Genomic DNA, 17,318 nt, shown 5'->3' on the forward strand with positions numbered 1-17,318 from the left:
CTTCACCAAAATCTCTTCTTTAGGTCTATTTGATAGGTTATAATATAAATATAAAGTCTCATTCACTGCAAAACTGCAAATACTGCCAAAATCATTGACAAGAAGATCCAGAGAGCCTGAATCCCTCATTCGGTAAACAAATTGCCATTTTGCCATCTACAAATTAATATTTTCCCTTAAATGCAATCAGTGACGTTATCACACTTGAAGATCTTGTTTAGGGTCATTTTATATATTTTGTATTGGATAATGATCAACCACCATACCCAACATACATTGATCAACATGGCTGATGCTTGTTAAACTACAAAATGTCTGATAGTTATGGTGAATCTTGTCAGTGACAGCCTTTTCTTCTACTGGTTGTAGTCTACCAGTAGAAACAGCTTTGCCTGTTGATAAATTATGTTCATCTCCAGTTTTAAAAACCACGCATGTATGATATGGTCAACTGGAGATTTTATCATTCTTTTATGAAGAGCACATGATGAGTCATGACTCATATAATTGATAAAGAATAACAAAGGTTCAATTTCATAATTTTAATTCAATAATCATTCAAAATAAATTATCACAAGTAAGCACATTTATATAACAATATAAGTTTTCCATATAAAATAAATCCCTCACAAATAAACCACATTATTGAAATAAAGTTGAAATTCATTTCAAATAGTTATATATACCGACAGAAAGATAATTCCCTGGTAGTAAAAATTTGTTTCAGGACTATTTGTTTGAAGTATACTGAATGCATTATTATTAATATCTTATAGCAATTCATGCCTAGGGTACAAAATCTTCCTAATTTTCAACAGTAGTTAGGGATATTTTGAAGAAGTTAGTTGATGTGTCAACTCTGCCATTCACTAACAAAACATAACACCAAATCAGCTGTGTGAATGAACGGCCATTCACAAACTTACTCAATATATAGTCCACTTTGTGATTGAAAGGAATAAACTTTGAAAAAGAAAAAATTGTCCCACTGAATATGTCCAGATAAAAATTTCATCAACACTTCTACTATTAAATGGCTTTTCACAACACTGATTACCCATGAGGGTTTCACAGTCTGTCATCAACATTTGCAAAAATATTTAACACAAAGGAATTCATACTTTTGACATCATGAAATGGTATTACATCATATTAACCTTTAGGTTTCCATGAAACCCACCAAAAAGTAAGACTTTACATACAACTTTTGTACAATAAATAAATATTCCTATATCATTATGTAGGTATAGACAATTTCAAATATGGGACACAAAAGGACACAAAATTGAGAATATGGTTTAGGCAGGAAAATAAATTCTCTTTAAATACTTAATTCATTTGTGGTTACAGCAAAAGCACTAATGTGTGTAGTAAATGTAAAGGATGAAAGTTCACTTATTTGTTATTTGAACTAGATATCATTGAGATGGGAGCCATCTCTGTGGGCCCAGCTGTGAATAATGTGCATTAAAAAATTGTATCTTTACCATAGGACATGGGTTTGTCAACTGAAATCAAAGTTTTTGACCTTGACCTTTGACCTAGGAAGTTGTAAATAAATTATGACACACCCTTTGGTGTTGGTTTATAAACATGTCAAGTATAATCTTTGAAATGATAACGGTTCTCAAGATATAGAGCGGACACGATCTTTACCATAGGACATGGGGTTGTCAACTGAAACCAAAGTTTTTGACCTTACCCTTGGACCTAGGAAGTTGCACATAAATTATGACACACCCTTTGGTGTTGGTTTATATACATGTCAAGTATAAACTTTGAAATGATAACGGTTCTCAAGATATAGAGCGGACACAACTTTACCATAGACATGGGGTTGTCAACTGAAACCAAAGTTTTTGACCTTGAATTTTGCCCTAGGCAGTCGTTCATAAATTATGACACACCCTCTGGTGTTGGTTCATATACATGTCAAGTATAAACTTTGAAATCATAACGGTTCTCAAGATATAGAGCGGACACGATCTTCACCACAGGACACAGGGTTGTCAACTGAAACCAAAGTTTTTTTACCTTGACCTTTGACCTAGGAAGTTGTACATACATCATGACACGCCCTCTGGTGGTGGTTAATAAACATGTAAAGTATAAAGTATGAAATCATAATGGTTCTCTAGATATGGAGCGGACACAAAGTGTTACGGACGGACGGATGGACGGACGGACGGACAGACGGACGGACAGACTGATCACTATAGGGGACCCGCCTTTGGCGGGGCCCTAATAATAATTCCATCATATTTACAGTTAATTCAAATTCAACCTGGTTATATTACTTGTAGGGGTACCTTTTCCCCCCATAGCTTGACAAGGTGATAATGACAACAATTTACAACAAGAAGTAAACACAGTTATCATATTGAACTTGGATACTGTGTTCTTTAGACCACAGTTATATAAGTAATAATTAGTAAATATACAAGAGATATGTGATTATCAATATTTTCAGAGACAGTTTCTCTAAATATTACTGTAAGCAGTGAAAAAAATCATACTTAAGTATTAAAAACAAAATACCCCATTATAAACATATACATGCATTTATATTCGTCAAATTAATAACCTCACTTAAAAAATTATATATATCACTTGAACAGGTAGTACTTGTTAAAAATACCTGTACTATGAGTTTCATGCTCAACAACAACAACGATATAAAATTAGGTTTCCTTCTAAACAATTAATTCCTATATCTAATGCACACTTAGGCTACAAGCTTGTATTTCAGATAAGGTTCTTGATTATCTCTTAGTATTCATTTCATAGTTAGGGATACAGATATTTCATTTTATGTTCAAGAGTACATATAGCCTGGTACGAAATAGGTGTCAATCCAACAATTTAAATCATTTACAAATCATATAAGTTTGGGAATAAAAAGCTTCACTATATTATATGTAACACAAACAACAAATACATTTTTGAAGTTAGACTTCACAGATATCACAGTATATTTTGCTTGAAATATTCAAGTCTTTTACCACACAATGGAGTGTTTTTATTGATGAATTTTCTTTCCAAAAGGCTGTACTATAAAGCCAACTGTATGACTGAAAGTAGAATGTGTCTATTTATGGATCAGATTATAATTCAAATGGAATTAGCAATCCCTCATTTAGGTTAATGGATACCAATGGAATTTGTTTTCTCCCAATTTATATACACTTCCTCTGATGAAAACAGTTAAAGACTACTATTTCACTAGCTAGTTACTGAATGGAATTATTGGTCCACCATTTATAAAATGATAAACATGCCCACATTATTGCAAAACATGCCCATGTTATTGTACTTTGCCTGGAATTCATTTGGCCAACAGATGATCAATCTGGAAAATAATAAAAAAAATCATTAAAAGATTCAAATGGTCATTGTATCTGACAAAATATAATTAATTGCTTAAGAATTGCCAGATGATAATAACATACAACGTAATAAGGGTTTTAAGAACAAGAAGACTTAAAGCATTGTATACTCGTCAAAAAAGATTAAGTCTGATATCCTATGGTTGAGAATCACTATATATTTGCATAAAGGTCATTAAGTTTTTGGTTTATGTAATTGAGAGTCAGATCAACATTTTTCAAGTGAGGAATCCTGAAAAAAGAAAAATTTGCAGGTCTACTGAATTTGGAACTTTTTATTGCTTGTTTTCAATAGAAGAAATAGGGTTTCTGTATCAAGCATTATTTTTATGTATGGAAACTAACTTAAATCATGGTGGGTAACAATTGTAAGCTGAAAGTTTAAACACCATCAATTGAGAAGCACTGTCACAGTATAAACTATATGCTGGTTTTTGTGAATCCGTGATAAGTTTGAAATTCATTCACATCAACAGCAGGTGTGTATTTTGTTTGGTATCAAATTTTACCTTTTTAACATATGATATTGACTTGTACTATAAAAATTCGTAAGGGTTCCACGGAACCCAGTGTCTCGCCTACTTTTGCTGTTAATCGCAGACTCAACAAAAATGAGGAATAACATCAATAAAAATTTCCCTCTCGATACTGTCTTTTGATTGAAAGAAGCTTCCAAATTTGGTAAAAAATCCAGGATAGTTCATGAATCTAATAAATGTTTTATAAACTTTAACTGCAGACTGTATGTAATGTTAACTGGAAGAAAAACTAAGTCCATTTATAAGTAAAATACAGAAAAAGTGAATTTTTTTTACAAAATTTACTTCTGAATAATATCTTATGATCAGAAACAAGCTTTTGTCTAAGTTTGGTAGAAATCCAGGATAGTTTAAGAGCATTATAAAAATTTCAAAAATTTTAACCACAGAGTGAATGTTTTGTTTCTGGCAAAAAAACTAAGTCCATTTATAAGTAAAATACGGAAAGTCCATTTATAAGTAAAATACGGAAAAGTGGAAATTTATTTTTACAAAATTTTCTTCTTGATACTATCTTATGATCATAAACAAGCTTCTGTCCAAGTTTGGTACAAATCAAGGATAGTTTATGAAAGTTATTAAAATTTTAAAAACTTTAACCACAGAGTGAATGTAATGTTTCCTCGCAGAAAAACTAAGTCCATTTATAAGTAAAATACGGAAAAGTGGAAATTTATTTTTACAAAATATTCTTCTTGATACTATCTTATGATCATAAACAAGTTTCTGTCCAAGTTTGGTACAAATCAAGGATAGTTTATGAAAGTTATTAAAATTTTAAAAACTTTGACCACAGAGTGAATGTAATGTTTCCTCGCAGAAAAACTAAGTCCATTTATAAGTAAAATATGGAAAAGTGAAAATTTATTTTTACAAAATTTTCTTCTTGATACTATCTTATGATCATAAACAAGCTTCTGTCCAAGTTTGGTACAAATCAAGGATAGTTTATGAAAGTTATTAAAATTTTAAAAACTTTGACCACAGAGTGAATGTAATGTTTCCTCGCAGAAAAACTAAGTCCATTTATAAGTAAAATACGGAAAAAATGGAATTTTATTTTTACAAAATTTACTTCTGGATACTTTCTTATGATCATAAACAAGCTTCTGTCCAAGTTTGGTAGACATTCAGTATAGTTTAAGAAAGTTATTAAAATTTCAAAAACTTTAACCACAGAGTGAATATTTGTGGACGCCGCCGACGACGACGACGCCGACGACGACGGAATGTAGGATCGCTTAGTCTCGCTTTTTCGACTAAAGTCGAAGGCTCGACAAAAATGATAAAGGCAATATTTATTCAAAAACTTTAACAAATATGACTGTCATCTAATGCTCTATATGAGAATTTTAGGGAGTTGGAGTTAGATGTTTCTTCATTCTAAATTAAAAATTTAAATCTTTACCTGCATCTTATACATTTCTTTAACATCATTCAAGTCTAATCTTAATTCATCAGCCTCTTCTACCTTCTCTCCATACATCTGTAATATGGCATTGTACCTCTGGTTCAGTTCCTAAAAATAAATAAAGAAAAGTGTTATAGCTCTCCATACATCTGTAATATGGCATTGTATCTCTGGTTCAGTTCCTGAAAATAAAGAAGAAAAGTGTTATAGTTCTCCATAAATCTGTAGCATATTTCATGAGGCTCTATTTATTGGATAACATTGTTGTAAGATTGGTAGGCTATAATCAAGTGAATCCTGTGATCACCATACATAATACGAATTTCTTTGTAGTATTCATCATACAAAAATACTTCTTTACCACTATTTTCTCACTTTTGGAAAAACATGAAGAGCATCATCTTTAGTCAGTGGGTCTTTAGCTATAATTCCAATAGGACTCGCTATAACAAAACAATACTATGTGTCCATAAGCCTCATTCTCATTATGACATTTTCATGCCCAATAAACATAAAAATCTGGGTGGAAACTATAAACTGGCATATATTCAAAAAGATCACATTGTTGAAATTACCACAACTGCATTATCAATTACCATAATAAAAGAATACTTAAACCAGATGTAAAATTGGCTGACTCACACATCTGAAATACTACTAATAATGCCCCCTTATACTGAAAGCCAGGCATAAATAATGTAGAATCTGGTTTCAAAAGACTAGTGCATAAACAATATTGGATTTAACCTGTGCATTCTATTCATAGTTTTGACAACAACATTGTTTATCAGCAGAACACCTAAAACAAGACTGAAATTAAGATGCCATAATCATTTGTTGATAATTGGTAAAATCATAAATGAGGAAAAAATATTTCAACTTTACATGTACCTTGAATTGATTCTGTAATTGTGGTAACTCTTGGACTTTTTCTTCTAGTGCTTCATTTTGATTGGTTAAATTAACAAGCTCTCTTGCCATTGATTCTCTCGTTCTTTCTAGTTGCTGAATATCACTCTGTAAAATAGTAATCCAATATTGCACAATGAAATTGGATTTGAAAAAAAACATTTTTCGCTTGAATATTACATAAGTTATACATGATGTATGAAAATTCAAATCAAAATAGCCATCAAATACTCAACATATATTCATGATATCCATTAAACTATTGGTGTTAAATTTTGTTTCTCTTTGTTTTATATATTCTTAGCTAAAATATCTTAGTTGCTAACTACAAAAGTTTAGACCTGTTCATTTTTACCCACTAATATTTAATAATCCAATGCTTAATCATCCTGTTCTACACTCTATTGTTGGTGGTTGTAGAGGTTCTACTTACTTGAAGCTCAGCTATTTCTCTCTGTCAGATAATCCAAATTTCTATCTCAATTCTATTTGAGCTATTCTACATAAGATATTTTGAGTTGACACTTATATTTAGACTTGTTAGTAAAGAAGCTACTTTTGTGCTCTTCAAGATTTCTACTGACTTGAGTCCAAGATGTTTCTCTCTCCTAGAGTTTCAGTTAATACTAAATTTGATACTTGTTTGAAGCAAAGCTCTTTGAGACAAAATTCAGACAAGATTTTCTACTCACTTGTAACTGTGCTATTTCACCCTGTCTGAGTTTCAGTTGAGACTGTAGATTTTCTACTCACTTGTAACTGAGCTATTTCTCCCTCTCTGAGTTTTAGTTGAGACTGTAGATTTTTTACTCACTTGTAACTGAGCTATTTCTCCCTCTCTGAGTTTCAGTTGAGACTGTAGATTTTTTACTCACTTGTAACTGAGCTATTTCACCTACTCTGAGTTTCAGTTGAGACTGTAGATTTTCTACTCACTTGTAACTGAGCTATTTCTCCCTCTCTAAGTTTCAGTTGAGACTGTAGATTTTCTACTCACTTGTAACTGAGCTATTTCTCCCTCTCTGAGTTTCAGTTGAGACTATAGATTTTCTACTCACTTGTAACTGAGCTATTTCTCCCTCTCTGAGTTTCAGTTGAGACTGTAGATTTTCTACTCACCTGTAACTGAGCTATTTCACCCTCTCTGAGTTTCAGTTGAGAGTGTAGATTTTCTACTCACTTGTAACTGAGCTATTTCTCCCTCTCTGAGTTTCAGTTGAGACTATAGATTTTCTACTCACTTGTAACTGAGCTATTTCTCCCTCTCTGAGTTTCAGTTGAGACTGTAGATTTTTTACTCACTTGTAACTGAGCTATTTCACCTACTCTGAGTTTCAGTTGAGACTGTAGATTTTCTACTCACTTGTAACTGAGCTATTTCTCCCTCTCTAAGTTTCAGTTGAGACTGTAGATTTTCTACTCACTTGTAACTGAGCTATTTCTCCCTCTCTGAGTTTCAGTTGAGACTATAGATTTTCTACTCACTTGTAACTGAGCTATTTCTCCCTCTCTGAGTTTCAGTTGAGACTGTAGATTTTCTACTCACCTGTAACTGAGCTATTTCACCCTCGAGTTTCAGTTGAGAGTGTAGATTTTCTACTCACTTGTAACTGAGCTATTTCACCTTCTCTGAGTTTCAGTTGAGACTGTAGATTTTCTACTCACTTGTAACTGAGCTATTTCACCCTCTCTGAGTTTCAGTTGAGACTGTAGATTTTCTACTCACTTGTAACTGAGCTATTTCACCCTCTCTGAGTTTCAGTTGAGACTGTAGATTTTGTACTCACTTGTAACTGAGCTATTTCACCCTCTCTGAGTTTCAGTTGAGACTGTAGATTTTGTACTCACTTGTAACTGAGCTATTTCACCCTCTCTGAGTTTCAGTTGAGACTGTAGATTTTCTACTCACTTGTAACTGAGCTATTTCACCCTCTCTGAGTTTCAGTTGAGACTGTAGATTTTCTACTCACTTGTAACTGAGCTATTTCACCCTCTCTGAGTTTCAGTTGAGACTATAGATTTTCTACTCACTTGTAACTGAGCTATTTCACCCTCTCTGAGTTTCATTTGAGAGTGTAGATTTTCTACTCACTTGTAACTGAGCTATTTCACCCTCTCTGAGTTTCAGTTGAGACTGTAGATTTTCTAGTAGATTAGCAGCACCACTTTGTCTTAGGCTGTCATACAAGCTGGTTTTTGGCGTGCCTAACATGAAGTGTTTATCTATATCATCCTATAGAAATAGAAAATAAAGTTAATGTATAACAGTTACATCCTACCTTATGCTTTCAATATTGATTGTCTAATTTTTCTACTCAGAACTTTTATTTTTAATTTCGCCTCCAGATAAGCAACTTAACATCAAGCTGAAGAACAAATATTATATCAGTCCCTTCAATATATAGGAGCAGAGAAAACTTCAAAGAAAATATTTGGTGAAAGACTGTCTTTCAGATTTAGCCCAGAGGTTACTAGAACTGCTCCACCCCTTCATCTTTGTTTACTTTAGCCAAGACAATAATCAATAAGTGTATGTGATTTGTCCCAAGGATTTTCAAATATTAAAAGAACTGATTGGTGGATAGCAGAAATCATGACTAGACAAGCAAACAATAAAAGAAAGCAACAGACAATGATTCAATGACATAGAAACAATATTTTTTTGGTAGTAGTATAATGTTCAAACCTCTGTGAATGAGGCCAACATAACATTGGGTGGCTCTGACATACTACTGACACTTTCTGCTCTAGATATCGAGACAGGGGAATGTGTAGAGGATCGTGACTGAGGTCTCTGTAGATCTCTTTCCTGTAAAAGAAATGCATGTTTTAATTAATGTAAGCAGAGCATTTTGCAATATAATTAAGTCTCGCTTGGCATGTAGATGAACCAATGAAAATATTTCAATTCAAAGGCATTTAGATGATGTTTTTTTTTAAACATGCAATTAGTTTATATCAAATAAATATACTATATTTTCAATTATAATTTCTTAATGATTTTCAAATCTTTCAATCTTCCCCTACATTAGCGAAATCATTTGTTCATACCAATTGAGTTATCTGCTCTTGGGCTAAATAGAACTTTTTCTTTTCCTGTTCACACTTAGTTTTCTCCATGTCAAGCTGTGTTTCTAAAAATACCTGAAATCAAACAAAGATTCTAATACAGTATTTGTAGATACAAATGTTTTATAAAATTAATAAAATAATTTAGGAAAATGTGGTATTTTTTCTCATAAAACATGCATATATCAATTAAAGCCTAAATGAAGTAAATGTGAATTCCCACAAATCAATAGGTAATCAAGGCAATTTTCCACACTTCCAATTCACAAATAACTTTTTAAATGAAAGATGTTTAGAAGATGATTTCTATAGTACCATGGTTGTAGATGGTAATGCTGTGGTTCTCTTCTGTATATTTTATTTAATCCGTTATCTTTGTAATGAGTATCTAACATGTGGACTTGTTTAATGATGAGTCTAGTCTACCTTTTTAATGACCTATAAAGTTTCCATTTTAATTTCTGATTTGGATAATTTTTCTTTTTAAATCTAAAGGTAATTACTCGTACCTTCTCCTTTCTGATTTCAGCCATGTCTCGAGATGCTTGTTGTCTGAAAGCCTCCAGCTGTGCTGCTTCACTGAAATACATTAACAATTCTTTAAATTTTCTAAATTTCATAAAAAAAAAAAAAAATCTTTTTTTATCTAAAACCTCACCTTGTTTATATGCAAATCTTCATTTTTCAACAGCATTTAAAACTATCTTGCTTAGTGTTAAATGATGATTATTTCGCTATGCAAGATAATGATATATAGACAACAAAATGGCCAAAAGAAAAGGCAATATTTAACAAAACTTTAAACACAAAAACATGGCGTAGCTTATATCATGTGAACACTCTTGTGATGTTACATAATGGTACAACTAATGAAACCTTGTTCACAGACAGCTGTTACAAATTGAGATATGGTCAACAAAGTCACAACTGTGAATGCAAAACTCTAGAAGTGAAGTCTTGATCTAATGATTGTTGGAATCTTATTTAAATGTAAAATAAATCATTTTACAATTTAATTTACCTATTTTTGGCATCCTCAAGTACTTGTACTTTAGATTTCAGAATTTCTTGCTGAGCATTTAATTGAGATTTATCTTGTCTCAAATGACTGTTCTGAGATTCAAGGGTGGCAACCTGTGTATTTATATCCATGAGTTTCTCACTAGCAGATCTCTCTCGTTCTGTCACCATGGCTAATTGTGTTTGTGCTTCATCTGTCAATACAAAATATATTCAATTGTCATGTATAAAATTAAACTTTTGATGTTATTACTTACAACGAATATAAACCCAAGCAGTAAACTTATTCAAATACAGTTTGATAAGTTATTTTAAAAGAAATGAAGTAAAATACAACACAGAATTATCAAAAACATTCTGTTTCATCAGCTATCCTACCACATCTAATTTTTATATTAGGAAGCAGACAGAATGACTTGAACAATAAAGAAAACTCAGCTTTCTCGTCGGTTCTGATTTGTGGATGAACAGTTATCTTGTAAGTTTAGGATTAAATATTTTAATATTTTTCACTTGGATTCTTTCCCACACTTTATATGTATGAGAACAAGTACATATTATATCTTACATAATCTATCAGAGAGATTTTTCTCCACTTTTTCCCAGGATGCTGATTGTTGTGCAAATGTTGACTGAAGATTTTCTATCTGTCGTAACAATGGACGAGTAGCTGTAATTCAGGGAAAAGTAAATTAAAAAGGTTATAATTTATTGTGATTTGAACACACAATAGAAGTATGGGATCTTGTTTCTTTACAACAATTATTCAATAAAATGTTTTTGTTTACTAAAATACATCATCATAAGCAGTTCTTCATGAATGCCCTAACATTCATAAAAGTGTGACTTAGGAGGTAAAGCCTCATAATCGTATTAACTGAATAGCATAACAAAATAACAGCACAACATATAACAAATACTTCATCATACCCATATCTTATCAGAAAAATAAGCATTTAAGATTTTAAATTAAATTACTGAAGTCTAACTTTTAAAGGGGAAAGAGCTTCATATAATACATGGATATGAAATGTGTAGATCCTGAAATATTTGTTTACAAAACAATTATGGTGTATTGAAAATTAAATAATCATTTGAAATGGAATTACAGCCAACATTAGAAAAGTAGAATTTATTGCATTATAACATTCCTAACAGGCAAAATAAAAATTAAATTTTGAAAAACACTGAACTTACCTGAAGTAACATTTTGACTTAAATCTTGATTTCTAGCTTCATCCTCTTGTAGTTGCTGTAAAAAACAACATTAAAGATAAATGATCAGAAAAATCTTACTTACTCTGTGAATATATATATTTGTAGGTAAAGTGGGATGGTCTACGCTAAAGTACAATGGTGTCTCACGCTAAAGTACGATGGTTATTTTTTTGCTAAAGTACGACTGTATAGCATGCTAAAGTGCGATGGAACAATAGGGTAATGTTTAAGGGCTAAAACATTAAAGTACATAGATGTTAAAGACAAGTCTTTTTACAAAAGCTAGTATGCTAAGGTATAACATATGATGTGATATGATTTACTGGTAGGCTTAATTGTATCTAAATTTAGAGGTTTGGCCATATTATAAGCCGGTAAATAATGTGATATTTCAAACTTTAATTTAGTTCGAGAAACAGTGGTGTTCGCCAAGCTTAACCCTTTTCGTAGCAAGTACAAATACATGTTATAATTTCCTACAATGAACAAACTGATGTTTTAATCCATAATTTATAATTTTCGCTTGAAAAAAAGGACCTTTATTTTACCAACGTTACTTTTCAATAAAAGCGACAATATTTTAACGGGGACCGTGAAGTGAACTGCAACACAGGCAATGATTTTTTTAAATCTGTTCGTTTGCTTCCAATAAAGGCAAGATACAGGATATTTATGCGAATACTTTTTTGTATCTAAAAAGTAAAATGGTCGACTACAGAATACAAGTTCTTTTTCCAGTATAAAACAAACACATTTGCTTCAGAGGACAAATCATGGTTAAGTTTTGATTTTAATTAAGTCATTGAATGCTGGTTTATTTAAAAGTTGTTAATCAATACTTGTAATAAATCTTCAGGAGAGTTCATTTTTAGTTTGTATAAACGAATGTCAATTGACGTCATAATCCAACTACGTTTCTTACGTCTATACTTTCTCGTACAATCTATTTAATTGCACTTTAGCGTATGGAGTCATCGCACTTTAGCGTAGACCATCGCACTTTAGCGAGACCATCGTACTTTAGCCTCCCCATCGCACTTTAGAGTCCTACATATTAATTTACAAAATCAATGAAGATAAGAAAATACTTAAGTTTAATAAATTACTTACCACTTGTAAATCTGATATTTCTTGGCGGAGCATGTCTTCTCTACGATTATGTTCTTTCTCCATACGCTGCATACTCAGTCGTAAATCTTCTATCTGAAATCAAAAAGGATAAATTAGCTTTAAACATTATTTTGCACTTCAAAAATGTTAGAAAAGTAGGTAGGAGGTACAGGACTGTTTTTTTTTTTCAGTTTTGCTAAATAAGAATTTTTCGTTTAGCATTAAATTTTTTTTCTTTCTTAGAAGCACCAAGTTTATCGATGTACAGTGAGATTTGCTTCCCAGATAATATATTGTTTTGAAACAGTCTATACCTGTATGATTAATGTTTCTCTTTCTTGTTTAAAGCTAACTTGTTCTCTCTCTAATTGAGCCTTGAGTTCTTCACGTATCTGCATTTCCTGACTGAGAGCAGCAGCCTGGGCCTGATTATCTAAGGCAGCTTTAGATTTATTCAGCTCTGCTATCTCTCTATAATCAAATTAATTTATAAGCATATACATATCTGTATCTATGGATACATATACTCAAAAAGAGTGACGATATTAAATCTGGAGTTCCTGAAGCTGTCATACTTTTAGACATAACATTATATCTTTAAGCTTCCAGAATTAAAAAAAACTATCCTTGGATCAGGAACGAACTCAAATCAAAACAGAAAACGAGATGTTAAGTTCACAGAAAAGAACTGTAACTATATACATGTATGTTACCCCTTTGGTTTCTATGCTACACTTAATAATGAACAAAACAAATAGAAAGTTGGCACAGTTAGCATATGCCCTGTGAATAGCTCAATGACAATTTTTTAAAATTCAATTAAAGCCAACAGTCAATTCTTAGACAAATATTGGAATGTCTAAAAGGACAAAAACAACTCTAGATACATGTAGACTGGTTTATTTTGAGATAAAAAATGAAATTCCAAAGCAAGTTCAAGTTATTTTCACAGGAACCTGTCTATTTCCAAACAATAAAGAAGATAACATACTTGTATGAGTTATCTAAAGCTGCTTGTAGTCCTCTGACTCTCTCTCCTGCATCAGACTCTATACTCTGTAAAATGTATATACATGTATTGAGAAGTGATATAACCAAAACTATATATTACAAGGGTAGTTCAGTTAAAAGTTATGCTTGAAAAGAGTTGAATTCAATTTAATATCTAAAGTTATAAAAAGATGTAATATGAGTGCCATTTAGACAACTCTCCATTCAAATCACAATTTGTAAACGTTAACCATTATAGTTCAAAGTAATGTCTTCAACACAGAGCCTTGGCTCACAACAAACATCAAGCTATAAAGGGTCGCAAAAAAAGTAGCTAATATTTTATTTCGCGTTTAGTAAAATACTTCACTTAAATATACAAACAAGACATAAGGCCTTGCCTTTTTTCTTCTTCAGAAAAGCAAATATAAACTTTAATTAAACAAACAATTTCACACATAAAATAACTATTAAGATATATAGCTTAAAGGAATTAAACTTACATTCATAAAATAGTGGTTGGTGTGTAACAATAGTCATTTACTCCTTATTTGTCTAGTAATAAATAATCTTACCCTTAACTTAGTGAGTTCTCTTTCTTGTTTCTGTACAGCAGTATTCAGTTGGTTAATAGCCTCTGCAATAAAAATCAAAGAGTTCTGAACTGAAATCATTTTGGTACATACTTCAACTTTCTATGTAGATAACAGAAATAAATGTTCTTTGAAACTTTAACACTCTTCCATTTTTTGTAATTAAAAAAATCTAATATCAACTTTTCAACTTTACAGCTACTGGAAACAGGTCTACCAAAACACAAAGGTTATTTAGGAAAATGTATGCACTTGAGGAAACTTGATATTAAAGCAATAACTTATTCGTCCATTCTACCTTCAAGACAACTGAATTTCACTTCAAAATTAGAAATTAAACATTATTTTGTCCATATGTAACTAGAAAAAATCAAAGCGCTGTAAGCGCTGAAGGCAGTTAACCAAAAACCAAGGCAACCGTAATTATGAAAACTGTGGCAATGTTGCCTCAACATTAAACATTCATATATACTTACATTCATGTTTATCTAATGATTTATTTATTAAGGCAAATAATTTATATGTTATCAAGGTTTCAAAAGCAATGCATATATCAATGTATATTTTTTATGGTGAGTCTGCAGTGGTACAAGTTCCCAATGATTGCAGTTGTTCTACTTGGTAGTTAACCTCGGTTTTATTTGACTGCTAGAAGTTCAATTTGACGTAGTATGAACATGTAATAGTATGAATGGACTGTTTTCAATGGAAAGAAAACTGAGCTTGTGTTCTAAAGTACAAAAGTTATGAGACACGAATCAGACAAATGTTCACTACAACAGGGATCAAAGATGAGGTCTGACTGACTTGCCCATAGTAAATGTAAATGATTTGTTATTTTGTCCCATACATATGAATATATATAATTTAGGGGTGGGGATCTCAACGGTTTTCAAGTTCTCAAACAGGTAGGGGTAGGCAGAGGATTTAGGGGGCAGGGGGCCCGCCCCCCCCCCCCCCCTTTTGGGAAAAAATTTGGTTGCTTATATAGGGAATCACTGAAGCGTGACTGGAGCGGGCCCCTCTTAGGTCAGTCAGTGGGCCCCAATTATGAAAATTTCTGGATCTCCACTGGGGGTAGGGTGACCCTAGGGACTTCCACTACATTTCATTTTATTTGTTATATTGTCCCATACATGAATATATATGGTTTAGGGGTGGGGATCTCATTGGTTTCCAAGTTCTCAAACAGGAAGGGTAGGGTGACCCAAGGGACTCCCCCTATATTACATTTAATTAGTTATATTGATCCATACATGAATATATATGTTGTTTTGATGTGGGGATCTCGACCGTTTCCAAGTTCTCAAACAGCAGGGTTGGGATGACCACAGGGACTTCCCTTATATTTCATTTGATTTGTTATATTGTCCCATACATGAGTATATATGGTTTAGGGGTAGGGATCTTGACCATTTCCAAGTTCTCAAACAGGAGGGTGAACAGTCACCTCAGGGACTCCCCTATCTTTCGTCTGATTTGTTATATTGTCCCATACATGAATATATATGGTTTAGGGGTGGGGATCTGGACCTTTTTTAAATTCTAAAACAGGAAGGGTGGGGTGACCCCCAGCGACCCTATATTTCATTTTATTTATTATATTGTCCTATACTTGAATATATGCAGGGGCGGATTCAGCTTAGGCAGCGACCATTTGATTTTCTGGGGGGGGCTATGGTTTTTTTTGGAAAAAAAAGTTTGTTTCCAGTTTTGGGAGAAAAAAATAATTTGTTTTTGATTCTGAGAAAAAAAAATTGTTTGTTTCACCCTCAGCTGCCACTATATTTAATGCTAAAATTGAAAGAAAAAAATTGTTTTCGACTTGTCGCGAAAAAAATAGATTGTTTTTCGCCACAGGCGAAAAAAAAAATTTGTCCAGAAAAAAAAACCATAGCCCCCCCCCCCAGAAAATCAAATGGTTGCTGCCTTAATAAAGAATATTTCGATAATTTTACCTCAATTTTTGTTTAGCCTCGCTCTGCTCGGCGAAAATTTAAGTTTGCGCCACTCCTAACCTAAAATCCTGGATCTGCCCCTCATATGGTTTAGGGGTGGGGAGCTCGACCGTTTCCAAGTTATCAAACAGGAGGGGGTAGAGTGGCCCAAAGAATGCCACCTATATATCATATGATTTATTTACATTAAGGTATATATAATATAGTTGCATTATTTGTGAAAATAAAGAATGAAACTTTCAGCTACTTTAATTGACCCTTCAAAATTGAGAAAAACAAATAACCCCTCGAAATTGCAGTAATATGTTTACACTTTAAAAGCATCTCACATGCATTATCATCATTTATCATTTATAAAGAAAATTTAGACTGTGACCATGAACATGTATATTTAAGGAATAACAGTACTGTAGTTGAAGAGTTGCCACCGTCAATTGTAGATTTGACAGTCGCAAATGCAGTTTTACTGGCGACGCGTAGCGGAGACAGTAAAACGGAGATTTGCGACCGTCAAATCAAAATTGACGGTGGCAACTCTTCAATTTCAGTACTGTTATTCCGATTCTAATGCATTACAAAAAGAAAAAATGCGATAAAACTTGAAAAAAATGTCTAAATTTGTCAAATAAAAAAAAATCCGCGAAACTTCATGAATGATTTTGGCACAAAGACGTCATACAAATGAAAACTTACAAACTGGAGGTTATTATTTTACCTGTACGCTTCAAATTCGGATAAAATTACATTAAAACGGCGAATTCGAGGTAGCTGTTGTTTTATTTTCGATTATATAGTAGTAATCGAACATTTGTTGATTTATCAATTCAAAATGGCGGGTCCCTCCTTAGTTACGCCTGGTCAACTGTGGATTAGACGGCAACTTTTAGCCAATGAAAAAAATTGTTACATCCAAATTGCATTAGAATGTTAGATATACTGTTCCCAGCTGTCACGTTGTATTGGATTTTTAAATTAAAATTTATCAAAAAGTAATTTTTAGTTTCTGAATAAAATATTTTTCTGCTTTTTCTTTCTTTTACATATATCTTTTGGTTTACAATACTAGTGTTTATATTCATTTACCATGCATAGATGTATTTTTTCACCTGCTTGGA

At 32.4% G+C, this 17,318-nt stretch overlaps 1 protein-coding gene across 3 annotated transcripts in view; it reads right to left on the minus strand.

The window, feature by feature from the left end:
- Positions 1–527: 527 nt before the first annotated feature.
- The window catches only part of LOC143046160 (TATA element modulatory factor-like), a 51,796-nt gene continuing 35,005 nt past the window's right edge, over positions 528–17,318 (minus strand). For all 3 annotated transcript variants that reach the window (XM_076219186.1, XM_076219185.1, XM_076219187.1), the window contains 14 exons: positions 14,228–14,289; positions 13,654–13,718; positions 12,977–13,133; positions 12,663–12,755; positions 11,532–11,586; positions 10,903–11,004; positions 10,336–10,528; positions 9,824–9,893; positions 9,297–9,389; positions 8,932–9,054; positions 8,338–8,478; positions 6,228–6,353; positions 5,334–5,444; positions 528–3,349 (listed from right to left, as the gene is read on the minus strand). In XM_076219186.1, coding sequence (XP_076075301.1) covers positions 3,326–3,349; positions 5,334–5,444; positions 6,228–6,353; positions 8,338–8,478; positions 8,932–9,054; positions 9,297–9,389; positions 9,824–9,893; positions 10,336–10,528; positions 10,903–11,004; positions 11,532–11,586; positions 12,663–12,755; positions 12,977–13,133; positions 13,654–13,718; positions 14,228–14,289 — 1,415 coding nt within the window. In that variant the 3' untranslated portion in view covers positions 528–3,325. The remainder of the gene's footprint in view (positions 3,350–5,333; positions 5,445–6,227; positions 6,354–8,337; positions 8,479–8,931; positions 9,055–9,296; positions 9,390–9,823; positions 9,894–10,335; positions 10,529–10,902; positions 11,005–11,531; positions 11,587–12,662; positions 12,756–12,976; positions 13,134–13,653; positions 13,719–14,227; positions 14,290–17,318) is intronic.

The sequence above is a fragment of the Mytilus galloprovincialis genome, chromosome 9, assembly GCF_965363235.1.
Source record: "Mytilus galloprovincialis chromosome 9, xbMytGall1.hap1.1, whole genome shotgun sequence".
Taxonomy (NCBI): Eukaryota; Metazoa; Mollusca; class Bivalvia; order Mytilida; family Mytilidae; genus Mytilus; species Mytilus galloprovincialis.